The following is a 13,024-nucleotide window of genomic DNA, read 5'->3' as shown; positions in this document are numbered from 1 at the left end:
GTCTGCAAGCTGTTTTCTACCCACAAACTGCTTTCTGTCCACAAGCTGCTTTCTATCCACAAACTGCTTTCTATCCGCAAGCTGCTTTCTGTCTGCTGCTTTCTGTCTGCAAGCTGCTTACAGTCCACAAACTGCTTTATATCTGCAAACTACTTTCTGTCCACAAGCTGCTTTCTATCCACAAACTTCTTTCTATCAGCAAACTCCTTTCTGTCAGCAAGCTGCTTTCTATCCACAAACTGCTTTCTATTCGCAAACTAATTTCTGTCCACAAACTGCTTTCAGTCAGCAAACTGCCTTCTATCCACAAACTGCTTCCTGTCTGCAAGCTGCTTTCTATCCATATACTGCTTTCTGTCTTTAAACTTTCTATCCACAAACTGCTTTGTCTTCAACTGCTTTCTGTCAGCAAGCTGCTTTCTATCCACAAACTCATTTCTGTTTTCAAACTGCTTTCTGTCAGCAAGCTGCTTTCTGTCTGCAAGCTGCTTTCTGTCTGCAAGCTACTTTCTGTCTTCAAACTGCTTTCTGTCAGCAAGTTGCTTTCTATCCACAAACTGCTTTCTGTCTGCAAGCTGCTTTCTATCCATATACTGCTTTCTGTCTGCAAGCTGCTTTCTGTCTGCAAACTGCTTTCTGTCTGCAAACTGCTTTCAGTCAGCAAGCTGCTTTTTATCCACAAACTTCTTTCTGTCTGCAAGCTGCTTTCTGTTAGCAAGCTGCTTTCTACCCACAAACTGCTTTCTGTCTGCAAGCTGCTTTCTATCCATATACTACTTTGTCTGCAAACTGCTTTCTGTCAGAAAGCTGCTTTCTATCCACATACTGCTTTCTGTCTTCAAAATGCTTTCTATCCATAAACTGCTTTCTATCAGCAAGCTGCTTTCTATCCATATACTGCTTTCTGTCTGCAAGCTGCTTTCAGTCAGCAAGCTGCTTTCTATCCACAAACTGCTTTCTGTCTGCAAGCTGCTTTCTGTCAGCAAGCTGCTTTCTGTCTGCAAGCTGCTTTCTGTCAGCAAGCTGCTTTCTATCCATATACTGCTTTCTGTCTGCAAGCTGCTTTCTGTCTGCAAACTGCTTTGTTAGCAAATTGCTTTCTGTCCACAAACTGCTTTCTGTCAGCAAGCTGCTTTCTATCGGCACTGCTTTCTGTCTGCAAACTGTTTTCTGTCAGCAAGCTGCTTTCTATCCACAAACTGCTTTCTGTCTGCAAGCTGCTTTCTGTCTGCAAACTGCTTTCTGTCAGCAAGCTGCTTTCAATCCACAAACTGACTTCTGTGACCAAGCTACTTTCTGTCAGCAAGCTGCTTTCTGTCAGCAAACTGCTTTCTATCCATATTCTGCTTTCTGTCCACAAACTGCTTTCTATCCACAGGCTGCTTTCTGTCAGCAAGCTGCTTTCTATCCATATACTGCTTTCTGTACACAAACTGCTGTGTCAGCAAGCTGCTTTCTATCCACAAACTGCTTTCTATCCATATACGGCTTTCTGTCCACAAGCTGCTTTCTATCCACAAACTGCTTTCTGTCCGCAAGCTGCATATCCACAAACTTCTGTCTGTTCGTATACTGCTTTCTGTCCGCAAGCTGCTTTCTATCCACAAACTGCTTTCTGTCCGCAAACTACTTTCTGTCCACAAGCCGCTTTCTATCCACGCACTACTTTCTGTCCACAAGCTGCTTTCTATCCACAAACTACTTTCTGTCTGCAAACTGCTTTCTGCCCACAAGCTGCTTTCTGTCTGCAAGCTGCTTTCTATCCACAAACTGCTTTCTACCTGCAAACTGCTTTCTGTCAGCAAGCTGCTTTTTGAAAGCAAGCTACTTTCTACTTGCTGGTGCTACAATTAAATACTAAGGTAACATATATAGCTGGTTCCAGCCACACCAACTTCTGTAAAAGAATGCCACTTTCTGAAGCGTAAAAATACATTTTTTGGTAAAGATGGTCTTTCTTTTTGTGTGTGTGTGTGTGGGGGGAGGCAAGAGACTCAGAGTAATGCGCTGGTAGGTGGCTAACAAGTGCCATTTTTATTCAGCTAAGAGTAACATCCACAACGATTCCCTGTAAGGAAATCGGTTAATCATTAGGCAGCTATTAACGACATTCCCTGTCTTAAAATTCAAAACAAAGATATATATATATATATATATATATATATATATATATATATATATATATATATATATACACATATATATTCCTTTAGATTTAGTTGGAAAAATTGAGGCCGTGAATTTTATATAAAAGATTCATTTATGTAATTATCTGTAATTAAATAAATTATGGGTAAATCTTTTCTCCGCTAAAGGTCCTTTTGAGTTCACGCCTAAATAAAAAAATATATATTTAACATGAAGGACAACCATGTATGGAATGCGTAAATACTAGTCACTAAGTGAAGAATCTATTAGTAATGAAATTATTCATGGTTGAAGTTTGTACTTGTGTCAGAAACTAAGTCGAAAATGTAAACAAACGCAGTGCTTCTGTTATTGTTCTTGTCACAAGATCTCCCTTCAAATGAGCCGTAGAACACTTTTCCCCGCATAGGGAACTAGTTACTTTTGAGTTCACGTGACCTCCTATTCACAGGATATTATCTTACGTCATGACAAATCATAGGTTTTCCTTGTACTCCTCCACCAATGAAGTGTGTTGTGTTGACATCATTTACCAATTACCAGCTCGTTAACAAAATTAGCCAATCTTGAGCTTCTTTTCATTTGGTCTATTCACTTACAACCTACCAATTACCGTTGTTTCCCATATTTTCTCGAGGAGGAATATATTTCTAGTTCCCTGACAGATCTCCATTTCTTGGAGTCTTGGAGACGTTAGTCCGATTCAAATCTCGAGTGATGAAGGTTCCGAGCACTTCTGCTACTACTGCGAATGACAGTGATAATCAGGAACGTGAGATTGTGCCCTGTGAAAATTGTTTTCTGAGTTATGGTGACTTTTGTGTGACATATTCGGGGAAAATAGAGTTACTATTTGCCTTTGCACAACGTCATGGACTTATTTTAAATGAAAAACTGTGTCCCCATTGTAATCAACGTTGCCGTGTGGATTTTCATCGCAAAAAACATTTTGTTGGATATTTCGTTGTGACAAATCATATGTAACGCGTGGTAACAGAAGGAAGAGATGTAATTTTCTGGTTTCTTTTTATAAAGACACATGGTTTGGGAAATCGCATGTTGATATTGAAACAAATTTAAAGTTTGTATTTTTATTTTTACAAAAGTGTTTTTCATATGAATTTGTTAAATTTGAACTAAAAATTAGTGACAAGACAATATGTGATTGGGCGTCTTTTGCACGTGAGGTGCTAATATCTTGGGTGTTGCAGAAAACAAAGAAAATTGGTGGGTCTGGTTTGACAGTCGAAATAGACGAAAGTAAGTTTGGAAAAAGAAAATATAATTTGGGGAGGCCAATTGAAGGGCGATGGGTCTTTGGTGGCATATGTCGCGAGACTCATGACGTGTTTTTTGTACCCGTGGCAGAGAGGACTGCAGAGACGTTACTCGCCGTCATTAAAGAGTATATTCACGAAGGTTCCACAATTATTTCGGATTGTTGGAAGGCTTATCATTGTTTGGAGAAGGAGGGATATCAGCATATGAAGGTAAATCACAGCATCAATTTTGTGGACCCTGTTACTGGAGCGCACACAAATACCATAGAAAGGGTATGGCGGGACACTAAAAATCTAGTACCTAAATACGGGCGCAGAAAGTACTTTTTGTCGGGTATTTGGCTGCAGCATATTTTAAGCTTGTGACTAAAGATCCCAGTAACCGGCTGCATTATTTTTGTATAGCTGCGTCCAACTTATATCCTCCTACACCCTAAGGTAAGATGTGTTTGATGTGTTGGGTTGTGCCCTTAAGGGGGGGTCGCAGGGGGGGCGAAGCCCCCCGCTAGGCCTAGGTAGGGGCACGGCGCCCTAGGTTAGGTTAGGTTAGGTGGTTGTGTTAAGTTGGGTAGTGCCCTGCAAATCATTTTTCTCCTGCTTCCCCCACCCAAAAACCCCGGTTCCCACTGCGGTCCCCTATAATTGTGGTTTCTTGCCGTTTTTCGGTTTTAAACTTTAAAACACTGGTGTGGGCCTCTTTTGAACATTTACCGGGGTTTCTTCACATTATTATGATGTTTACTGTACATATTAAGGGGTTTAGTATTATTTTAGTAAGGTCAAACACCAAATATTGATGCGGACCTTTTGTAAAGAATTACCAAATTATGTAAAATTAATGACAACCAAAAGCAAAATCACCTCTGATGAATAAAGTACTAAAAGAATAATAATACAATTGCTTTTCTTTTTTTACTTAATAGCGATCACAACACAAGCTAAATCCATCCGTAACCGGAAAAAATCATAAAAAAATTAATGAAAACTATATGAATATTCAAAACTAATACAAGCAATGCATATATTACAAAGGAATTATTTCCCTGCAGCATTCATTTCTCATGATAATGTGCACGTTTTTCCACTGTCAATACTGGTTTGCGAGAGCATCAGAGAAACACACAATGTTATGTATCCCCCCTTGAAATTAATATATGTAATATACGATTCTGATTTATTCTTCTATTAGAATCAAAGGCAATTTCTTGGGTGTGACTGCACAATACAACGATTTAAAAAACCTTCGAAGTTTCTTCGGCGCAATCGAGTTTTCTGTACTGCCGCTACAGCGTATAATCAAGGCCACCGGAAATAGATCCATCTCTCCGTGATCTCGGTATAATGCTGTATGAGCCGCTGCCCATGAATCTTTAACCACGGCCTGGAGCTGGCATATCCTATATCGTTGCCAAAAGCACGATTATCGCTAACTTTAACCTTAAATAAAATAAAAAAAAAACTGCTGAAGCTAGAGGGCTGCAATTTGGTACGTTTGATGACTGGAGGGTGGATGATCAACTTTATTTGCAGCCCTCTAGCCTCAGTAGTTTTTAAGATCTGAGGGCGGACAAAATAAAGTACGGACGGACAGACAAAGCCTGCATAATACTTTTCTTTTACAGAAAACTAAAAATCAATAGCATCCTTCATCAGTTTCACAAACCCGACCCTTGGGAACAAATTGGCCTTGGGACGGCAACATGACCCTAGGGCAGGATTCCTATCCTGTCCCGGATCATCAGCGAAATTCCTCCATTTATTCCTCAACCCTTCTTGCTGATCCTCGCACACCGATTCGTGAGAATCCTCGTCCGAATCTTAACTCGCATCCTCATAGAAATGTAATGATTAGGTCAATCGCCCACACGGGTTTCAGAAATACTTCTCTTATTGCCTTCTCTTAACAGAGAGCAAAAATTTTATCCAAATGGCGTTCTTTAAAAAGGAAAAAAGATACAGAAGTGATCACTTCCGAAAGAGGTTACAGCAGATTCGTCAAGTACGAACAACATCTATGAATTAACAACGTTGTCAGGTGCTGACCAGCCACGCCTCACCACCAGAGTCCAGCGATCGATTCCCAATAGCAGGTTACTGAAGGAGCCTTGGGTCCACTGCGATCAACATCCATCCTCACGGTAGCAGTTGGAGAGGATATGGCACCAATAGTGTTATTTTGGTATTGTAAAGGTACCTTTTTCCAACGTCTGTATTTTTTGAACAGTTCAATAACATCTTCACTCTCGAATGTATCATTTTCTCAATATCTCAGAACTACAGTTTAGGGTGGCGACTACTTTAGAATAATCTGTCTCCATTTCGTTGCCTTAACGAAGAGATAATTAACGTAAATATTTATCATAAGTGCTGCTTTCTCAATGACTTCAATCTCACTGTTTTGTGAGCTACTGATCTTACTGCATTTTACTAGAATGGAAGTCTTGCCTTTAATAATCGCATCATATCCATACTTTCAATTAGATCGCGAAGTGCTATCTTTAAATATCACTATCACTCACTACTTTCTGTTCCTTAAATATATTAAACTGATGCGTTATCAGATAGGTCTACAATCTACCATGACCTTTTTTTGTTATTAATACACATTTTCCTTAGCCCTTGTGCATTATTTTATCTGTATTTTGTGCCATGCTTTCCTTCCCATATTTTAGTTATTATCCAAATAAACTGCAAGGTAATCGCTATCGTAGTATTCATTAAGAACCCCTTAACCTCGGCCGTTACTGATAAGAATATTCTTTGGCATTTCCCGCTGGTACAGTTCATTAAATTTTGTCGCAGTTTCTTCTAGAGAGTGAATAGAAATTTATCCTATTTGTTATACCTTCTGTACCTCCATTCCTACAATTCTAAAGCCATGTTTACTTTTCAACCGAAGATATACTTTTCATCAACTTAATGACCCAAAAATTTCTTTCGTTTTCCCTTAGTATCAAAGAAAAAAATAACAGACCTTTACAGACACATCTCTGACATCAATGTCTGGGTTTATATCTTGATTACTTTAAAGTCTTCTTAATTAACCTCGATAATGAATGGGTTAAAAGAAACCGCGTTGCATCGCTACGGTAAATTTAAAGACAAAAATCTTGATCTGTCAAGAAAATAAAGTAAGCAGAGTCCTGAGAATGAGAAAGGTTAAACCGGTCGTTCCTCCCCCCAAACAAGTTGTCTCACTTCTCTCCTATTCGCTGTCAGAAAAAGCTTGGATTGTATGTAACCAGGTTATTCTCCTGTTTTCCTTACCTTGTCTTTTATTATCCCTCTATATCTTTAGAAGACGAAGAAACATTCCCACGCCCAAGGAAGGAGCTGCTTCTTGCATATTTCTATGTCGAGTATCAAGAGGGATCTCGGGTATCCGGCATCTCCATAGTTCCAGACACGAAATCTTTTGAACGTAAACAAATTCTGGTTTCTGCATTCACGATCGGAATACGAGAAGAGGACTTTGCGTTGCTTCCTCCTCGTATTTTGCTCGGGAAAATAACGACGCTCGGGGTCCCCGCCCCTTAATGCTGAAGATTTTCATTCTTCATCCTCCATCGCGAAATTCTCTTGTGCTACTTGCTACTGCAGTTGCAGAACGCTCTAAAAATCTTTTTACATCTTGTTGCATTATATTAAATTCGATCGGAGATTTTTTTTAGAAGTGCACTTCAAAGGTTCTTTGCTGTTCATTGTTCTGCATGATTAATATCCCCAGTGACCTTAAGGAGCATTTTTTTTCATCTTATGACCATTTGAGATGGAACATTTTATTCGTATCTTCAGGATAATTTCAGACATTTCATACATACATACATACATACACACACATTATATATATATATATATATATATATATATATATATATATATATATATATATATATATATATATATATATATATATATATATATATATATAGATATAGATATAATTTCAGGACTTAATATTTTTCTTCGGCATTTCCTGTCGATATTCAATCCTACAGAGACTTGGCTAAACTTTCTTCCCAAAACATGACATGAATATTTCAGTATACTGTTTTGAAAACATGCTCTTTTTTTGTTTATGATTGATTTAACTGAAAGGCGTTCGTATTTACATTGATTCTAAATATAGCCTAATACATCCCAGTGCCATTTTTTTTCTTATTCAGCCCTTTCATTCAGATTAGCACAAAAGCAACACGGCAATACCAATTTCACAATTCCATCTAGATACCAGATCCCCATAATTTATGTAAGGGAAACATTCACAGCTAAGGAGTGTCTCTGCGTGGATTGACGTGATCTGATGTATTCATTATCCAGCATGCATGTGATCATTTCAAAATTCTGAAGGTCTCCGAAAACGTTCACACACTTTTAATATATATATATATATATATATATATATATATATAGATGTACCCCACAATACAACGAAGGAGAAACCAGAGAGGAAAAAAGGAAATACAGTTCTTAATTTGTCCCAACAGTTTCGTCTTCCATCAGACCTCTTCCGGGGAACTTTATTGACTAATCAGTTTACGAAAAATATGCACCGGAAATATGTTTACATTCAATTTCAAGACTTAGGCCTACATAAAATATAAACAAAGTAAGAATGGTAAATGGTGCTTAAAAGTGTTACAGGATAACGTAAAGACTGTCTAGTACATAGTTCGTCCAACAGAAAAGGTTAACAGTCTAATGAGACAATCTGACAGGCAAATAGATAAAAGTGCCCTTTTCTCCAGTGTGGTGGCTTTTGAAGCTGCTTTTATCTTTAGAGTGTGGTTGCTAACGCAACGTCCTTTCCAGTCTGGTTACAGTCTGGCCGGCAGCCCGAGTCGACTACCAACCAGATGCATAATTCACTGCTTACGTTAAGAATGACAAAGTGGGTTTTAACGGAATGTCATTAAATAGCTCCTTAAACTGAACCACGATGCTTTTGCTATGAGGTGAAGTATCATGACCTTACTCATTATACATACATAAATAGATAAATAAATTATGCATATTTATTGTATAATTTACCTACGTACATATCTATGTATAATGTATGTAGTGTATGTATATGTATACATATATATATACATACGTGTGTGTGCATACACAACCATTAATTTCCGCATACAGATATGTAAGGAAGTTTTACAGGAACTTTATTATACCATTTATGGAACTGAACCAAGCGTAACTCGAGGATGTTATGCATTCATGTCGCTGTAAGGAAAAGTCCCAGAAGGGAAAACGGGTTGCTAGGCGTCGAGATTTGGGTTAAGCAAACAAGAGAGAGAGAGAGAGAGAGAGAGAGAGAGAGAGAGAGAGAGAGAGAGAGAGAGAGAGAGAGAGAGAGAGAGAGAGAGGTTTTCTGATAATTATTTATTAGGAACAATTAAACTATCCAAATTTTGTGTATTATCCTGGCTGCTTACTAAAAACTTTACAGCCACAGCAATGAACAATAATAATCAAAGAACAATACATCAACAAGGAAGAAAACCAGAACGACAAGTATAACAATAAAGTATCGGACCTAATGGCAAATGACATCGTAAGAAACTGAACGAAAACGATTCGACCCGAAACAAAAGAAACATAACCAAACCGTTGAAAATAAAAAGAAAAAGAAAAAAGTCGGGTTTTGGGGAAGGGATTAAAGAGAAGTGTACGAAACTGTGGAAGGAAAAAGCGTGAACGGAAAACCTGCCCGAAAATCCTCATTTTCTCTTCCGCTGGAAATAAGCGATTTTTACCTCCGTTAAGTTTTCTCTCTCTTCCCGAAAGGAGGGGGAGGAGGAGGAGAACGGCCGTCTCGAAGGATTCTTTCAGGAAAGACGAAACTTTCCTCTTCGGGATCCAAAGAACTGGCTGATTGTTCCTCCTTGAATGGCAAGCTTTATGGGCTTTTTAGCGAGACGGAGAGGGAACAGACGACATGGAAAGACGTGCAGTCTTTTCTCTGTCTGGTTATCTACCTCCGTCATTCATCACTGTTCCCCTATGCGCAATCCAGCTTCGAACTTTACCCCATTACCAGCCTACATCAAATTCCATTGTTACTTTTTAAAAAAGTTAACGAAACAGAAAGCAATAAGAAAGCGAAACCTTATTACCAGTACAGCCAATAGGACTCGAACTTTAGCCCACCATTACTGTCTTACGCTACACTTCATTTCTAGCTTTTCCATTTTCACCCCTTCTGCCTTCTACTCTGTCTCCCTAAACGAATCGTTGCGTAAAACGTATTTGTTACAGGAACAGATTCAACACTTTTTTGAAAGTGTAACGTAGCGTAATCCTAACGATCTTCTTCAGGAAAAAGACGTATAAAGATTCGACCCATGATAACACTGACATTTTTTTTATTAGGAACAAACTCTCTCTCTCTCTCTCTCTCTCTCACCGTGTATCGACTCTCTCTCTTATCGTTCACCAAAGCTCACCCACCCGACCTCACTCATTCTCTCAAAGCAATTAAATGGACTATTTAAAGAAACATAATAGTTTCTAAAAAATAGGTTTATTATTCAAATAACCCAAAAAGAAATGAATAAAACAAAGCAAAGATTAAAATGCATAATAAATGAATTATCGAGTCAGATAACTAAACTCTAAACTGCAAAACACTTCTGATTAAAGAAGTCTCACTATGGCTAATAGCCTGGAAATATCCAAAATCACACATAATCCCCAAATCAATAACTAAAGTCATGTCAAAAAAACAGTCTACCACATAAAGAGATTGAAATCGCAAATGACTTGCATGTCCTTTTTCTCAAACTCCCAAGTCCACATGTTATTCCAACCTGTCCACAGACATCTGTCGAAAGAATTAAACATGATAGAAAACTCCCAAAAATATATGAAATGCAAAACACAATAATGGAAAGTGTAAAAACATAGCCAAGATATGGCAAACGTAACATAACAAAATAATAATATAAAAAGAGGTATGAATATTCATATTAAATCTCCCACACCAGTTCAAAAGTTCATAATGATCAGAAAGTCATGGTAAAAATCACAAGTTCAATTTCTCCCATAAAAACAGAGATTTGAAACTCTACCTTATTCTGCCGATTTTCAAAGCCTGGAACGACTTCAAAACTATGACTGGACAACTGCAGTTCTATCACGTTAATGAACGATCAAACTCACTTTTAGGGCAGATTTTGGCATAATCTAGATCAAATTAACGCACGTACTCACGAATATACGTAACACTTCGGAGATCACCTGACCGGCAATATTGCTGAGGAATCAAACTATTTGCTGAATACAAAGATTTTACATCAAGTCTCTCGCCCTAGTTCCATCTCGCTCCAAAAATTCTTTCATCACATCTTAAAGCATTGAAGCTATGAAATGCATATATGTGTGTCTTTTAAAACGTATTCTCTATCAAGTATTCCTCCCGTGCGGCCGATTTTCAAAGCTGGCCTGTAATGTCAGCTCACCGTGTTTTCGTCTTTCCTTTATAATCGCATGAATCTATTCCCCTTAGATGCGTAATAACCACTGATATCTTAGCATATTATTATCTAATACCTACCAGAACCGGGTTAAGTTATGTATCATTATTTTACTACTATCGTCTGAAAATATTTTGTAATTCATCCTATTCTCTGTGGGATTAGGACACAGTTTTTATGCGTTCGAGTTTCACGAAATATGCGCTCCCCTGTAATTCCAGTTATCTTAGAATGGGATGGAATAAAGAGTTTGGGCCAAAGGCCAAGCAATGGGACCTATGATGTCATTCAGCGTTGGAAAGGAAACTGAGGGTGGGTAGGTAGGTAGGTAGGTTTGAAAGGTGGAACAGGAAGATAGCCTCGCAGTTGCACTATGGCATGATTGTTAGGAGAGGATGGATATCAAGATGAAAGATAATATGAATGGAGGTACAGTAAAAGGAATTAAAGGGGTTGCAGCTAGGGGCCGAAGGGACGCTGCAAAGAACCCTTGTAGTCAGGGGAAAAACTGCAAAGTTGCCGCAAATGTGGAAAAAAACATGAAACTTGGAACAGTAGTATGTTTTGGTAGTAGAAACATTTTGGTCCTAAAGGGCAAAAGTTTCAAGGTCAGGGTCAAGGTCAGCCAGGTAATAAAGGTCATTTGGCGATAAGAAGCTATATTTCAGCCTTCAGAAGGCCTAGAAATGTGGTTTTGGTCTCAAAATGATCATTATTTTGTGAGAAAAGAAAAGAATAGAACTAATTTTATCCATCAGGACTCTTATTTATTTAAAGACAGATAATGGATAAAAAAAATCTCCGGTAATTTTTTCCGATTGAAGACTCAGTTATTGAATATAGTATGATCTCTTAAAAAGGGCAAATTTGATGAAACAAGGTTAAACAAGACATTTTAGAAGTAAAAAACAAAATTAAGGTGATACTTATTCCAAAAAAAAAAAACATAGAAGTGTAAAAACGGACAGTACGGCAAGCAAAGAATGGGAAATCATAGTCTTTCTTTCATTTATCTAACAAACAACACAAAATTTCGTTGGTCTGTTTTTCTTTAATTCTTCTTAAATATATTTAGAAGTTATGAAAAAGTATATATATATATATATATATATATATATATATATATATATATATATATATATATATATATATATATATATATATATATATATATATATATTCCATTTCAGGAATTAGAAAAATATATGCAATCAAGTAATGTGAAACATTATAGCCTATATGCATACTAAAAATGCTGATGATAATAACGAAATATTAATACAGAATGCTAGCATATTGGCAGAATTGTTATAGAAACACTGGATGCTATATCAAAATCACATTCAAAATTAAATCGTGAAAGGTTGAGGATAATTTAAAAGATATGTATTTCAATTTTTTGGGATGCTTCCAGCTTTAGAACTATCGATAATAATAGGTTATCGTCCTCTCATATTGTGCACTGCGATGTCTCTAAGACTCACTAGTTATTAAGTTATTCAATACAGGAACAACTGCAAAGTCGAGTGCAGGACAGAGAAGACCTTTTGCAGATGCAAGAACTGCAGGTTTGTTTGCACTTGCAGTGTTGTGGTGGAGAAAAGGGGGGCTGTGATGTCCACCGAGGAATCCATGATTTGGAGTCTGCATCCGTCTTCCAGCCATAATCTGCTGGTGAGGGCATATTCAGTAATGGGCAGTCACTTCTGGCCCAAATATAGGCTTGGTAGAGAGATCTGTTGGAATGGAGTAGAAAAGCATCTTGAGTTGGCGGAAGGCACTCAACTCTGTGGGTCTTTCGACAGAACATTGCTTCTCTTAGTATATTGACATCTTCCAAGTCATGTGAATTTTTGGAGAGTTTTAAAGGCTTGATCCTCTGAAGTAATAGGTCTGAGGTCATTAGATGTTAAACTGCCCATTACTTCAGTTAATTCCTCACCTAATTTTGTCAATGTGTTCCGAGCCATTTACTAAAAAATGCAGACACCGTGTCACACCCGGTGAATGCATTAAAAAATTGGAGTGCACGTGCTATAGGTGGACCTAAAAATTCTATAACATCATTTATACAGGGTTGGGTTACATTATTTCCTTTTACCATCACAAGCCAAACTTGTCTTT

At 37.7% G+C, this 13,024-nt stretch overlaps 1 protein-coding gene across 1 annotated transcript in view; it reads right to left on the bottom strand.

Annotated features, from left to right (window-relative positions):
- Positions 1–391: 391 nt before the first annotated feature.
- The window catches only part of LOC136830127 (uro-adherence factor A-like), a 13,238-nt gene continuing 605 nt past the window's right edge, over positions 392–13,024 (bottom strand). The window contains exons 2-5 of the mRNA XM_067089317.1: positions 12,407–12,568; positions 1,294–1,844; positions 778–1,077; positions 392–647 (exon numbers count right to left, since the gene is read on the bottom strand). Coding sequence (XP_066945418.1) covers positions 392–647; positions 778–1,077; positions 1,294–1,844; positions 12,407–12,568 — 1,269 coding nt within the window. The remainder of the gene's footprint in view (positions 648–777; positions 1,078–1,293; positions 1,845–12,406; positions 12,569–13,024) is intronic.

The sequence above is a fragment of the Macrobrachium rosenbergii genome, chromosome 46 (genome assembly GCF_040412425.1).
Source record: "Macrobrachium rosenbergii isolate ZJJX-2024 chromosome 46, ASM4041242v1, whole genome shotgun sequence".
In the NCBI taxonomy this organism is placed as follows: domain Eukaryota; kingdom Metazoa; phylum Arthropoda; class Malacostraca; order Decapoda; family Palaemonidae; genus Macrobrachium; species Macrobrachium rosenbergii.
Note: the sequence above shows the minus strand (reverse complement) of the source record. Positions and strands in the feature narration are given on the sequence as shown.